The sequence below is a fragment of the Rhagoletis zephyria genome, unplaced genomic scaffold (assembly GCF_001687245.7).
Source record: "Rhagoletis zephyria isolate East Lansing unplaced genomic scaffold, Rhagoletis_zephyria_1.1 Rzeph_scaffold_01859, whole genome shotgun sequence".
In the NCBI taxonomy this organism is placed as follows: domain Eukaryota; kingdom Metazoa; phylum Arthropoda; class Insecta; order Diptera; family Tephritidae; genus Rhagoletis; species Rhagoletis zephyria.
In genome coordinates, this window is record NW_016158943.1 from 1 (window position 1) to 14,462 (window position 14,462).

The window sequence follows — 14,462 nt, forward strand, 5'->3', positions numbered from 1 at the left end:
GGTGGGCTTTTTGTTCAATATTTCCACCACCTAGGTGAGCGAGTCTGCGCCTAGCGAGAGCAACATATTCACAAAGGATGTGTTCTGGCGTTTCGGCGTCTGAAAGCTTCATTTTACTGAGGTGATAACACAGGGAACCATGTCCCGTGAAGTACCCAGTGTGAGTTCGAAGGTCCTCCCTGCCTAGATATATGAGCTTTTTTGAAGCTTCTTGTGATGGGCAGTCGCGTGCATGCGAAGAAGGCTATCATTGCCTTGTTTACGGTTGCATCCAAATGTACATTCCAGTTGAGTGTCTTATCCAGCCACACCCCCAGGTATTTTGCTTCATTTGAGAGCCCTATTCTAGTGCCGCCCAGAGTAAATTCTGTCATGGATAACTTTTTCCTCTGGGTAAACGGAACCAGAATAGATTTAGTAGGTTTATGATAAACTCATTGTACGTATTCAAGCCGGTAATGTTTAACAGAATATTTGGTTCTGCGATTTTTTTAGTTTTCGAAAAAAAAACACCGGAAAAGAATATAATCAGAATCTTAATTACCAACACACAAAGTTTTGTTCGAAGTCAGCTGTCAAGCCAAAATCGAACCCATATCCTACGGCGTGGTAGTATGCACCTCAAACCATTCAACCATGGCGGCAGCTAAATCAACTAGTGGACATATATAAAAGACTCAAGGTACATATAGCTCCGACATTTGGGATCATTTTGATGGTAACATTTCTGATGTTTCCTCTTTTGCTAGTTCAGCCATTTTCCACTGTCCTTTAATCCTCTGTGCTCCAATTACCTATTGTAGTGGTTAAAGTTAAGCTCATTTATCGTATTACGCCTATCTAGGTACTCTCAGGCTTGTATTTATCACTATCGAGAGCAATTTGGCTGCCTCTAGATATGAAAAATGTTACTACACTGGTAGAATGTAAACTGTATCGAAACAATGATTTCAAAATCATAAATCATAATCTGAAAAGTGCTTTCTTATCAATACAAAAAAAAAAAAAATAATTGAGTTTTAAGTCAAAAAATATCAGGGGACATTGATTCAAAAGAGTTTGCGTTGTCATACATAGCACGCTACTAGGAAATAGCTGATCTTCCTCATCTAATAAACATCATCATCGTCTTTAACACTAATAACTTATGTATCTTAACGAAATATGCACTTTGCAATTTAAACTAAAGTAATATTTTTCTCTATGCATACATTTCTTACTCATTCGTCATTGGCCTGTTTACCAGGCAATGTCCATGTGACATTCTTCTCTTTGTTGCCACCATTATTGGCATTCGCATTTGCATTTGCATTGAAGTTTCCATAAATACGATTTGCCGATTTCCCGTAGTTTCGACGAAATTTAAAATTTGCAAACACATCACGTTTAGCGCCAGCTTCGTCCTCCTCTTCCGCCGCTGCTGTCCCTAAATCCAAATTGCGTTGCAAACCAACACCAACCCCTTCGGCGGCATCTGGTGTTTTGCGAAAATTATAAATACCTTTGCGCTGCTTCAGTTGTTGCTGCTTTTCAGGTGTGCGCGGCGGACGTTTTGGACTAGCGCTGCCATCTTTAGCGCCCGCTGCTACTTGCCTCTGCAAAGGCTTGGGATCGTGCTGCAGCGATTGAAAAAGATTGTCGTCCGCATCGAAATACCATGGTCGGCTGAAGTGATAGTCGGCATTGTAATAATGCCCGAAGATTGGCTCCTCGGCACAAATACTAAATGCATGATACGCGTGTGATATTAATTCAGGAAATTTATTAATCCAATAATTTGTGAAATCATGCGGAATACAACCGAGCTTTTGTTGCACCTCGGGCGTGAGTTCGTGGTAATGATGTTTCTGGCGGAGATAAGGTGAGAGAAAAAGAGAAATTTGAGTGAGCTTAAATTAAAACTGTTGCCGCCATTCAACTCACCTTATTGCGCAGTGCGCGCAGTAAATCGCGCNGGAGAGAAAAAGAGAAATTTGCGTGAGCTTAAATTAAAACTGTTGCCGCCATTCAACTCACCTTATTGCGCAGCGCGCGCAGTAAATCGCGCACACTAGCGCCCATATAACCACGATATTTGCGCAGATCCTCCGTTATGAGTGGATCGACATGCGCATTCCAGTCGTCGCGCACTATGCAACGACCATTCTTCTCTAGCGACTTTAGCGGCTCTACATGGAATTGCAATTTCTCAACGCGATCGCTGACGTCCTGTAGAAATGCCAATATCTTCTGATTATTCCAAAAGACAGGATGGGCGCTTATGCAGCGCGCCAGTGGACGACATTGCGCGTCTTTATGTATCATATCTGCGATAAGCTGTTCAGCAAGAATCTGTTGTAATGTAGAGGTTATTAGTACAATATACGAAAAATATTTGCAGTCTTTCGCTTGCGTTACTTACGAATTTGCTCGCCTCTTCAGGCATGTTCTCATCATCGTCTGTATCCACCTTTAATTTCGACAAATTGTAGTCGTGCGCCAGTATGTTGTGCTGTCGTTTAAGCGCATCGCCAAACGCATGATGACCACCCGTAAGCACATAGTAGTAGACGCAACCAAGTGAAAAAATATCTACAGCGGTTGTCTGTAATGCAACCACAAGGCAAATATGTAATCATATCTTCTTTGGGCATTAACGCCCCAACTGCCTACTCACCGTACGCAGTCCGCGCATCATTTCGGGCGCAATCCATCCATCTGTACCGGTAACACCGGAACGGCGCGAAAAGCTTGTCTTGCCAAAATTCAACTTTTTGCATAAGCCGAAATCGGATATCATAACACGTACGGTGCCGCTAATATCGGGCAGTGAAAGCAACACGTTTTGAGGTTTGATGTCGCGATGCACTGCAAGCAAAGCAAAAATACAAGCATTAGTAATCAATGTTGTTTTTTTTTTCTTCTACATATTCATCTTTACATGTCTGTCTTATACGGCAACTCACCGATATGCAATGAATGCAAGTGACTCAGGCCTGCTGCTGCTTGGCGCAAAACCTCCCAAACGTTGATTTGGGTGCGCAGTTCTTTGCTGCGCTCGCCCTCCGTGTAATCTTGCAACGTAGCGGCGCACAGCTCCACTGCTATGTAACGAAACTGGCGATCCTGTTCGGTGCAGAAATACCGCACCACATTCTCGTGCGCATCGCTTTCGCGCAGTAATGCAACCTCCCGATCGGCGAATGTGAAACATTCGGGCAGCAGCCGTTTCACCGCCACAGAGCGCTCTTCAAATGTGCCTCGAAACACAAAGGTGCCCTCACAACCCTTTCCCAGCACTTCACTGGAGTTGAAGGAAATTTTGCCTACGCGAATATTTCCATCGCCCAGATCGATGAGGTCCAATGCATTTATGTTGCTGCTGCCGCCGCTACTCTTGTTGGAGGAAGAGTACGTTTTGGAACCATTTTCACTTTGGTTTTTCAACTCACGCATCGTGCTGCACATGTACCAGAACATGGCGACCATAGCCAACACCAAAACAATTAGTATCTGATGCACTTTACCGCTCGGATGTTCCATGAACCAGTCGTTGAAGAACTTTTGTATTTTATTAGTATTCGCAATGATAACTTTTTTTGTCTTATTGAAGGCATTAGTTGACTCTATTTTTAATTCAATTACTGGCTCAGTTTGTACACCGATTTCTGCAGAGTTCTTTTCGTTACTCGAACCTGTGATAATACTGTAACCATTTGAATCCACAGTGCCCACATCGGGGAAGTGGTTTATGGTGGCGAGGCCATTACTGGTTTCCTCTTTCGAAGGTGAGGGTGATATTTGCAAATTGCCATCAGTAGGCATATTGTAGTGGCCGAGTACAATGCCAGCATTCTTGCGTATAACATCATTGATGTAAATCATTTTGGGATTTGATTCTTCGTTAGCATAATTGGGACCATCCAAAAGTTTTATCGGGAGACTGGCTGAGATGCGTGGTGTGTCTTCGTCTACCAGCGAGGGCAGCGCATAAAGGCCATGACGATGCTCGCCCACATACAGCGATTGGCTAAGAATGTGTAAGAACGTGATTTTTAAGCAGATTTGAAGTAAATACTCTATTTTCAACCACCTACAATAACTTGACGGTATTCACATTGCCGGTCTTGGACTCCTCCAATATGGATTCAAATGCCTCGTCGGAGACCGTGGTGAAAGGCACACTAAGTAGACCCTCAGCACCGAGCAGAAATACAGCGACCACTGGACTTGTTAGATCGCGTCGCCACAAAAACTTGCCATTCTTGCGATCCAAAGTGACTATATTACCATTGGATGTGGTGGTTAAGTGCAGATATTCTAGTAAAAATAAAAAATAAAAAAATTTGTCTTTTTGTTTTTCTTTTTTTTTTGCTATCACCCAACTCACCATACTCCTTCGATATATCCGGCGTCATAGTGTGCGCACTGTAATCATAGAAAGTGATATTCCAAGGCTTGGCATTCTTTCCCTTCGCCAAGCTGTCGTACATCATCACAGTGTACTGGGTGCGCCCCAAGTAAATCGACTGCGAAGTGCCACGCTTCGCCTTATTCTCATTTTCCGTGGGTTTTTGTGTGGCATCTGCTTCGGTGGCGCCAGGTCCAAAGCCCATAACTTTCTTACGGGTACCCGACTTTGGATCGACCATGAACCAAGTATCGCTCTTTTTGCCCGAATACAAAATGCCGTCGGATGAGCGGCATGGCGCGCTGGCTACAAGCTGAGGTATGGTGTAGGGCAATTTCTTTAAGTTACCCATGTCGCTAAGTTGATAAATGCTGCCATCTCGAGGATCTGGTAAATATTGTGGCGCTTGTACATTTTCTTCTTGTTCAGCGCGTATCGGTGGATCTGTGTGGAGAGGATTTCTATGAATTATTTTGGAACAATTAAAATAATTTCAAATTTGTTCAAAAATATGCTAAATCTGTATGAGTATTGGTTGTTATAATAACATAAAAACTCCTAAAACAATTTTGGGTAATGTTGCTGAAATGACAGTCCATGGCTAGATATAAATCTGGATCATTCTGCTAACGTAGACCCGCTGAAGTTGAAATGGATCGATTTGAGTTGTCTGAAAATCTTTGGGAAACGTATGCATGGGACTTTTTTTTTCTACTATTTATTTCGAACATAAAACTATCTCAATCGGCCTGGCCTACGACATAACGGAAAGACGTGCCCTAAAGAAAATAAAAAATTTGGCAAGAAAAAATACATGTGTAAAGTTAGTTTCGGCCCGAAAAACAGATATTTAGACCATAGTGGCATGTGAAAAATGTTACAGAATTTTCTTTATGAAACGGAACAGAAATTTCGTGGAGTTCATGTTAACCACTTCATATGACTTTTTTAAAGCGTTCCCACAACAGTCGGGTCAACGTAACCGGAACGACCCAGATTTATACCTGGCCAAGGACTCCAGCAACACTCCCAAAAAATTCTTTGGGGAATTTGTATGCTGCTACAACAACCACCACTTTCTTTAAAGATTCGTAAAGAAATCCTTACCGAATTCGGAACACACTTCTCTTAAAGATTGTGGGAATTTTAGTTTGCAGGGATACTATATAAAACATGCTGTTTGTATGTAGCTAAAAACTATAATACTCTTTGGAAAGTCAGACTCCTCATTGTTTCGGTAAGTTAATAGCAAATACCGTAGAACAATGTGACTGTATGTATTTTCCTCCTTTGTTTTAAATGATAACTAACAAAAATAAATTTACATAGCTGCTTTTGAGACAGCAAATGGCAGAGTTAATGACGTTAAGAGGCGTTCAGAAACTATTAAAAAATAAAAATACAAAATAAAAAAAAGAAAACAAAAAAAAAATAAAATAAAAAAAATAAATAAATATTTATATACATATCGATGGTCCTCAAGAATAACGACACAATTCAAAATTAAGAAAATTAAAAACCCTTACATCTATTAAGTGTCCCATGTATTTAATACTTGCCCAATCCGGACTAATGTAAGCATAAAGCACTAATTAAGTTAGTGGTACGGTTTTGACATGAACTGGACACGGATTAGAGACATGTACCGTTATTGCAGAGGACCATCGATATGTAGTTATTATCCATAGATATTCATATATATTTACATCGCTTGGTAAAGCTGCTCATAAAGGTATTTTTGCATACATACGTACATGCGCACTTATGTACATACATACATATGTATGGACTCGATATGAATGTGTGATCAAAGTTCCATACAATTTATTGCAAACAAACTCTTTAATTTTCCGAATGATTTCTAAAGCTCTGATTGCCAATAAACTATCTTTAGATAGTATACGCAATATATGTATATGTTTACATGCAAAGGTATGTACATACATACATACGCACATAAATACATTAATACAAGTAAGTATACAAAAATTAGTCACACCAGAGTGATGAGCATAGAAGTTCAGGTTCAACAAAATTTGATAGCCAGAAAAATACATGAGCCCAGAATTTGCAATTAGAGCAAAAACATGTGCGGGCTTTGCCACGCAGTTAGCTACAGCTTCAGCAGTATGCGATGTACTTACATATGTATATACAACTTTATGTCAGTGCCATATTTAATCATACATATACATATATGTACAGATATACATACTTATAGGCACTTATTTTTTGTTGCGATATATACATACATACATACATATGTATGTACATTAAACATTTATAAATCACACCCAGAAGATAATTTAGGTAGGCCTTCTTAAGTGAAGCCATTCTAAGAGGCCTACCCCAGAAGGGCTGAAAAAGTGCTTCCTTGTATGCCTTCTAGAAGGGCTTGTTCATTTACAATTTACGCGAATGCATAAATAATGTAGTTATTTAGCACTGAAAATGGGGTTCAATAAAGCTTTTAAGTTGCTATAACACATATTTGATATAAACCTTACGCAAATAATTAAAAAAAATTGGATTTTTATAAATTAAAGAAGCAAATTTAAAGGAAAACCAAAAGGTCTTCTGAATTACGTCCTATAAAAGCCCTTCTGGAAGGCCTTCTATGGGTAGCAAAAGAGGAAGGCCTTCAATTTGTGCCACTCCATACAAAAAAGAAAGGAGAAAGGAATGTAGAGTGGAAGGCTTCTTGACTCTCAGGCAGGCCTTTCGGAAGGACTTTTAACTCCTGAAATTATCTGCTGGGAATCGTCTAACGATAGTATAAAATATCTAAATTATAATTTATGAACCACCTGTGTAAAATAAAAGCAATAAAATAAATCAAAAAAAATCTATAAATACTGGAGCAAATAAATGCACATACCGGCAAAATCAATATACTATATGTATATGTATTTAGTCAGTGCAAACATATGTACATGCTTATACTCAGTATATTTTCGTTTTGTGCTAACGCTTAAATTAGCAAAATGTTTTGAGTTTTATTATTTTTTCTACGCTCACACATAAATATACATCGGTGCGGTTACGATATAAGAAATTAAGAAATCAGTTATCATTTTGTTATCAACACAAAATTTATGACAGAATCCAATGAGTGGCGGAAGGCTTATTGTTATCGGCATTTCCATGCAGTCTCCCACTGATACGCCACTACAGTAGCAAACCGAAAGAAACTTATACACATTTTTCTTATACATCCGTCGACGTTTTCAATAAAGGAAACAAATTTCGTTTAATTAAATGTGCCAGACCACCTTATTAATTTAGGTGACGCTGGAGAGCATGAAAAATATGTTTTACTTGGCTTTTATGGCTTTTATTGGGCTTTTGCGGTTAGCCGCAATGGAAAATAATACCCACCAAACTTCACTCATACCTTAAGTATGCAGAAAACAGACATTTTTATGGTAACAAAAATTCTAAAAGTACAAGTAAAAAATTAATTTTATATGTACATATATAAAAACGATTTTTCAATAGTCCTTATACTCATACCAGTACTAATACGTAAAAGCGATTTGAAAGTCCTTTTAGTTAAAAGCATATTTATTAGACGGGTAAATATATTAACACGCACTTTAATTGTGGGAACAACCATAAGGTGAACGCGGGACAATCACAACAATTTACTCAACTGTTTAAATTTACGAAGGAGTACCCACAAGATATCCAAGAACCAACGTAATTATCTGGCCAATTAGTTAGTCTTAGGCAGCTGCTGTAGTTGTGTGATTAGAAGTGCGTAATACAACTCCGGTGGGACTTGCGTTCCAATCCTGAGTCTAGCAATATCTAAAATTAGGAAAAAGTATTTTCTTAAAGCGGCCGACTCCTAGGTTGGCAATTGCAAACCTCCGAGTGTATTTTTGTCCTGAAAAAATTTCTCATAAAACCATTTCTTCTGTTGGAGGTCCCTGTCATAACATCTTGTCAGACACTAAAAATTGGAGGGAAAGTTGGGCCAACGTAGCAAAACTGTTAAGGCCAATTAATTTTTGAATTTTTTTTAATTAGTGTTTTTGTAATTTACACACCTATACATTATGTATATATATGTATACGTTAGGGCGATTTTTTTGCGGCTATTGTTGTTTTTTCTCTCTTACCTCAAAATTTTGTGGAAAATACCTAAGAAAGAGGTCCCGGAAAATTTAAACCCTTAACATTAACAATAAGTACTTTCCCATATAAAATACACGTAAACTTTTAGTTTTTTTCTTAAAAAGTCTACAGCTCAGAGGAATTTTATGGTATAGTCTCGGTCAATCATGGGGTTTCTTCCAAATTGAATGCTGTACAAAAGTGTACATAACGGTTTAATCTTAACTCCCATCACCGAGGCAGCACGGGTCACTAAACCCAATTTTTAAATGAAATTCTCGTTTTTTGCCCCTATCTCGAAAATAACAAGAGCTACAGAAAAAATATAAATGGCAAACTTGTAGGACTTTCAATTTCCTACTTAATGTTAATAATACCTAATGTTAATATTAAGGGTTCAAATTTTCAGGGAGCTTTTTGTTAGGTGTTTTCCAAAAAATTTTGAAGTAGGAGTGAACAAAAAACAATAGTCACAAAAAATAACCCTAGTATAAATACATAAGCCTTTGTAACAAATATGAAATTGTTTCTTAATGCATTTGAAAAATACATTTCTTTAGAAATTTTTTGCTGACTCAGCAAAATATATTAGCAGTTAGATGCCAGGATAACATTTCATTGCTTATTTATATTGAAAATGTTGTGTACATTTGGCCAAAGGGCACCCAAAAGTGTATGTTCATGCATTTATATGATTATTATGTATGTATGTAGATTCGAATGATTTACTCACCGTCTGCTATGGTCCAGCGTATTTCACTTGTTATCGGATCGATAGCTGTTAATCCGCCCCCTAATGTCGAGAACACCATTAATGTTTCTTCATCTCGTGCCAAATCAGTGCATGCCTATGGAATGATACAGATTACATACAATTATTTATCGTACCGGCTAAAATATGTAGGCAGCGCCACCATGCCACTTCATCAATTTATTGTTGACACACATGTACATATGTTTTGCTTTTTGTTACACCCACCTCCCTCAGGCGAAACACTCGCATTTGTTCGGTTGCAACACCCTCCCTTGCATCGGTATTATTCCCATTTTCCTTTGACAAATTTTGTGCATTTTCAACAGTTGTTTTAATTTTTGCTGAGCCTGGCGTGACTGTTGCCGTAGTCAAAGTGGCTGATGCAATCAAAATACACAATCCGAAACAAATAGCAACGTTCCATTGCAAAAGCAAAATCGACATCGACGTCCACGATCGCGACACCACCGACCACCGAAAAAACATTTTCCTTCTCAACATGTCCACTATTTTTCACTCAGTTTATAAGCTATATCAGTCATCACTTTTTTCATAATTTGCATAAGAATTATCAACACTTTATGTGCGAGTTAAACACCTTTTTTGTTTTTAAACACTTTATGCACTTATTTCAATTATTAATATTAACAAATTGGAGTACTCCGCATCCAGAAAAATTTGCCATTGTTGAAGTTATCAAATGAACTGGATGGGAAGACGCGAACTGGAAAGAATCACGAATCGGCAGGGTTGCAAACTTTTGGTACTAGGGTTTGGATTTTAAGTGTTGTGGTCTATCAGGTAACGCTGATTTCCCGTACTGCCAAAGCAGGTTAATTTAAGTTCTTTGGTGCAGTGTTATGGCCGCAAAAAGTTATCGGTCCATATTTTTTCGAGAATGAGAAGGAAACGCCAGAAACGATTTCTGGGGCTTCTTACAGAACAATGATTGGCAACTTTTTGCGGCCAACGGCAGAAGAGCATCGTAATTTGTGGTTGAAACAAGGTGGAGCACAAAACTGCGCACAGTGCTAAGCAAACTATGGACCTGCTGCGTGAAATTGGTAGGTCTTATTTGGCCCACCCTCTATTAATTGGAATTTACGAATTCATTAAAGGAACTTACTTGGGCATGATTCCATGAAAGTAAGTACTTATGTATTTATCGTTCGCTCAAAAAATGAAAGGGTTAAAAATTAGTAAAGAAACATCGACACACATCGCGATGTTTGAAGCCACGACCATCGATGTTGCTCGATACATCGATGTTTTTTTACATGCCTAATTTACCGGCGGCACTGCACTACTTGTGCATTTGTTTTGCAAATTTGCAGCAAGTTGGTTGGGTTTCTTTGTTAAAATATAAATATTTTCAGCTGAAAGGTTTGTTATCTAATCATATCGCATATTTTAGCGTTATTTCATTAAAGATCTATTTAACTGCAGCATACAACACATACTCCCTATTCACTTTCTGCTTATTTGTTTTCATTTTTGGGTACCATCAGACATGAAATCTGCAACTCATGTTGCCCTCTTCGCCATTTTGGCGACGTTAGCACTATTTGTAACAGCCGATGCAAAGAAGTCTCGCAAATTGAAGTATGCAAGAAGTTTTATCAATCCATATCCACGCTTTGAAGAATATAACGATGGTGGCGATCCTGGCGAACCACTATTCCTTACGCCTCTTATCAATGACGATAAGATACCAAAAGAACAGGTACGACAAAAAGCTCTCGTACTTGGCAGTCAGTTCCATAAGGTAGAGAGCTATGCTGGGTATTTAACGGTTGATGCAGCTCGCAAGTCGAATATGTTCTTCTGGTATTTCCCCGCTGAGCAGGATCCCTCCTATGCGCCAGTAGTTTTATGGTTACAAGGTGGGCCGGGCGCGTCTTCGTTGTTTGGTTTGTTTGCAGAAAATGGGCCATTTGAGTTTGACTCCCACGGTCATTTGCAAAAGCGCAATTACACATGGAGTAGCACACACAATCTTATATACATTGACAACCCAGTTGGTACGGGTTTCAGCTTCACCGGAAGCGATGATGGCTACGCACGAAATGAAAAAGATGTCGGACGCAATCTTCATGAGGCAGTAATGCAATTATACGAACTCTTTGAATGGAGAAATTCGACCGGTTTCTGGATAACCGGTGAATCCTATGCCGGTAAATACGTACCAGCTTTGGCGTATCACATTCATTTGGCACAAAATGCCATTGATACACGTGTGTACATTCCGCTTAAAGGTTTAGCTATAGGCAATGGACTTTCTGATCCTTTACATCAGCTCAAATATGGTGATTACTTATATCAATTGGGCTTAATCGACGATCATGGCTTGAAAGAGTTCCATATTCAAGAAGAGAAGGGCAAAAAATGCATTGAACAGCATGATATGGAATGCGCATTTGAAGTATTCGACGGTCTTGTCAATGGCGATCTTACAAATGGGTCAATTTTTCACAACCTTACTGGTTATAATTTCTATTACAACTATTTGAAGACCGATAGTGACGAACCATCTGAAGTACTTGGCAATTTTATTCAATCGTCAGTAACTCGGCGGGCAATTCACGTCGGTAACATGACATTCCACGATCTAGACAAAGAGAATAAAGTGGAGAAGTTTTTGAAAAAGGATGTTATGGATACTGTAGCACCATGGATAGCGGAGCTTTTAAATGACTACATTGTTTGCATATATAGTGGTCAGTTAGATATAATTGTCGCCTATCCTTTGACACGCAACTACTTGAAGCATTTGAAGTTTGCAGATGCTGATAAATACAAAATAGCGGAGCGGCAAATTTGGCGGGTGGAAGGAGAAATAGCCGGATATGCCAAACATGCTGGTCGCTTAATTGAAATTTTGGTTCGCAACGCTGGGCATATGGCGCCTGGTGACCAACCAAAATGGTTGCAATGGATGATTCACCATTTGACTCACTACAAAAAAGTGGTATAAACATGTAGTCGAGTAACTGATAGTAGAGCAATCGCACCACTACTACTCACTTTTCTCAAATACCTACATACATATTTTTTATAAATAATAATAGAACTTTACTGATTGTACGAACTTAATACAACCAAAGAATTCAAGTTGTTATTAAAGATGAATTAAATAAAGGAAGTTTACCTATATATGTATATATGTAAACGGAACGAACCTTTTATTTGATTTAATAAAATGATATGGCCACAATACTTATACCCTTTACCTCTTAGTGGTTTTAGCATTTAATGTCTGCGCATTCATCTTTTATCCAGCGTCTTCTCCAGTCCCTTAAAACGACGGGCCACCAGAAAAAATTCCGCGGAGTCCGATCGACTGGATTCGGGTTTAACACGTTTAACATGCTCATAAAATCGTTCCAAATCTTTTTCGAGTTTAGGCACATCACCATTCGCCCATAGTTTAACGACCAAATGCGCTTCTGGCGCAGACATCGCTAGAGCGAATCGAAGTACAGCATAACACAAACCCATTATATTCTCTTGATCCAACATTTTCACGCCCGTTGCATTTGGCGCCATATCAGAGAGAACACAATTTACCGGCCGGCTTGCCAAAGCCTCTCGCAAACGCTGTTGAGCTACAGGGGTTGTAAAATCCATGCCACCGAATACAGTAGCGCCCTGCATGTGTATGCAAATAAGAATATTGGCTGGTGTTATAGCAACTTACTGACATCACTTACCGGTATAGCGTGAAAGTGTAACAAGTCAATGCTGAAGACAGCACCCTTCTTATGTCCTGCTTTAGCGCCATTCGCATTTGTGCGATCAACCGCTACTTGCGTCCAACTACCTGGAGCTGCCCCGCAATCCAGCACAGTATCGCCGGGTCTCAGTATCTTGAACCTATCGTCGATTTCCAATAATTTGAAGGCACTTCGGCAACGGAGATTCATCATTTTTGCTTTCTCCACATAAGGATCGGCCAGTTGTCGTGTAAGCCATTCTTGTGAACTTTTGCTCTTACCTTTAAGATTACGAGGTATTTGTTTTGCAAGACCAGCATGTGTGTGAATAAAATGTTTAAGTAGCATGGCGCAGTTAGGACAATGAAGATGTTTGACTGAGTGATAACAAAAACAGCTGGTTTTGTTTATTTTCTGTTAGAACGGTGGAACGCGGGAGATTGGAACATAGGGAACGATGGAGTGAAATACACAAGGCTTAGCAATAAATAAGCATATACTACACCCTGTTTTGTTTTATCAAATAACCGCCAATTGTAGAAAAAATAGTCGAAATTTGAGCTGTTGTACCGTGATTAATTATTTTTTATTGTGTTATTTGTATTCAAGTCGAAAGTGTTTCACGAAGTTTTGAGTAAACAGCTGTAGGCGGACCACTTAGTTTTCAATCATGATGTAATAATAACATGGTTTTCAATAATCTTGAATTTAAAATTGAATGATGGTAACTCAATTCTGCGGAAGCGCCAGCTAAATGGCTAATGTATTATATGGAGCTGGAATTCTGTACCTGTTTTACCATCACGATGACCAGGTAAGCTAGTTTTTAAGAAATCAAGGAAACACACCCATTGCAAACTAGATTTTAAGGTGGCCGCATTGTTCCTTGGGATCCCCGTTGAACAATGAATTTCTATCAACTATCGTGCGTGGTTCCAGTCGACTATCACTTATCTACTTATGTGATGTACAAATGTAGTAAAGTCTCAAAAAAACAACAAATCTTCAGTGTATAAAGGGTGTGTAACTAATCACCTCATCAAACTTCATATCCAGTTAACCGTGGGGAAAAATTACCGTGTTTCCACGGTGAAAATTTACTGTGGATCCACGGCAATTTCTGAAGATGTTTGCTTGCCGAAAAAGATGTTGGTGTTGATTTCCGAAGTGCGCGAAGAACCACCTTTTTAATTTAGATGTACGGTAAAAGATGGGATGACTTCCAAAACGTATCAATACAATGTTTGGATACTGTTATACTGCGGCATTCAAACTCTTTTTATGCAAAGTTGCGAAACATTGCAACCACATACATTGCATGTTTTAAATATGCAATATAACAATGAAAAATTTTTCAGAATATTCATTTTTAAAACACCAATAGTAACCAAAAACAAACGAAGCATCAACTTTGTTTCTGAAGCGCTGATTTCTCTAGCGATGCGTTTCGATAACTTTTCGGATGCGTTTTGGAAAAGTATACATT

The 14,462-nt window shown here is 38.9% G+C and overlaps 3 protein-coding genes across 4 annotated transcripts; 1 reads left to right on the plus strand and 2 right to left on the minus strand.

Annotated features, from left to right (window-relative positions):
* Positions 1 to 208: 208 nt before the first annotated feature.
* Positions 209 to 9,991, minus strand: Ire1 (serine/threonine-protein kinase/endoribonuclease Ire1). Its single transcript, XM_017619386.1, has 9 exons — positions 9,489 to 9,991; positions 9,243 to 9,357; positions 4,370 to 4,834; positions 4,077 to 4,299; positions 2,946 to 4,009; positions 2,657 to 2,847; positions 2,402 to 2,584; positions 2,017 to 2,331; positions 209 to 1,847 (listed from the first exon to the last, which is right to left on the minus strand). Exons 1-9 carry the CDS (start codon positions 9,762 to 9,764, stop codon positions 1,221 to 1,223), a joined length of 3,459 nt encoding a protein of 1,152 aa, XP_017474875.1. The 5' UTR covers positions 9,765 to 9,991; the 3' UTR covers positions 209 to 1,220.
* Positions 9,992 to 10,534: 543 nt separating this feature from the next.
* LOC108365383 (venom serine carboxypeptidase) lies at positions 10,535 to 12,441 on the plus strand. Of its 2 annotated transcripts, none has more exons than XM_017619387.1 (2): positions 10,535 to 10,646; positions 10,772 to 12,441. In XM_017619387.1, the coding sequence occupies exons 1-2, from the start codon at positions 10,541 to 10,543 to the stop codon at positions 12,235 to 12,237; spliced, it is 1,572 nt and encodes a 523-aa protein (XP_017474876.1). In that variant the 5' UTR covers positions 10,535 to 10,540; the 3' UTR covers positions 12,238 to 12,441. The 2 variants fall into 2 exon arrangements, with proteins under 2 accessions (XP_017474876.1, XP_017474877.1); XM_017619388.1 differs by having other exon boundaries at positions 10,545 to 10,646; positions 10,762 to 12,441.
* Positions 12,393 to 13,409, minus strand: Mrm2 (Mitochondrial rRNA methyltransferase 2). Its single transcript, XM_017619389.1, has 2 exons — positions 12,974 to 13,409; positions 12,393 to 12,911 (listed from the first exon to the last, which is right to left on the minus strand). The coding sequence occupies exons 1-2, from the start codon at positions 13,322 to 13,324 to the stop codon at positions 12,528 to 12,530; spliced, it is 735 nt and encodes a 244-aa protein (XP_017474878.1). The 5' UTR covers positions 13,325 to 13,409; the 3' UTR covers positions 12,393 to 12,527.
* Positions 13,410 to 14,462: the final 1,053 nt, after the last annotated feature.

Bases quoted from the DNA above. Each gene is read 5' to 3' on its own strand.
- Ire1 (XM_017619386.1), bottom strand. From the start codon at position 9,764: ATGTTGAGAAGGAAAATGTTTTTTCGGTGGTCGGTGGTGTCGCGATCG. The intron at 4,835-9,242 runs GTGAGTAAATCA...CTCTCCACACAG, and splicing joins ACGCTGGACCATAGCAGACG to ATCCACCGATACGCGCTGAA. The intron at 4,010-4,076 runs GTAGGTGGTTGA...ACACATTCTTAG, and splicing joins GTGAATACCGTCAAGTTATT to CCAATCGCTGTATGTGGGCG.
- LOC108365383 (XM_017619387.1), top strand. From the start codon at position 10,541: ATGCCTAATTTACCGGCGGCACTGCACTACTTGTGCATTTGTTTTGCA. The intron at 10,647-10,771 runs GTTTGTTATCTA...GGGTACCATCAG, and splicing joins TAAATATTTTCAGCTGAAAG to ACATGAAATCTGCAACTCAT.
- Mrm2 (XM_017619389.1), bottom strand. From the start codon at position 13,324: ATGCTACTTAAACATTTTATTCACACACATGCTGGTCTTGCAAAACAA. The intron at 12,912-12,973 runs GTAAGTGATGTC...ATACACATGCAG, and splicing joins TACACTTTCACGCTATACCG to GGCGCTACTGTATTCGGTGG.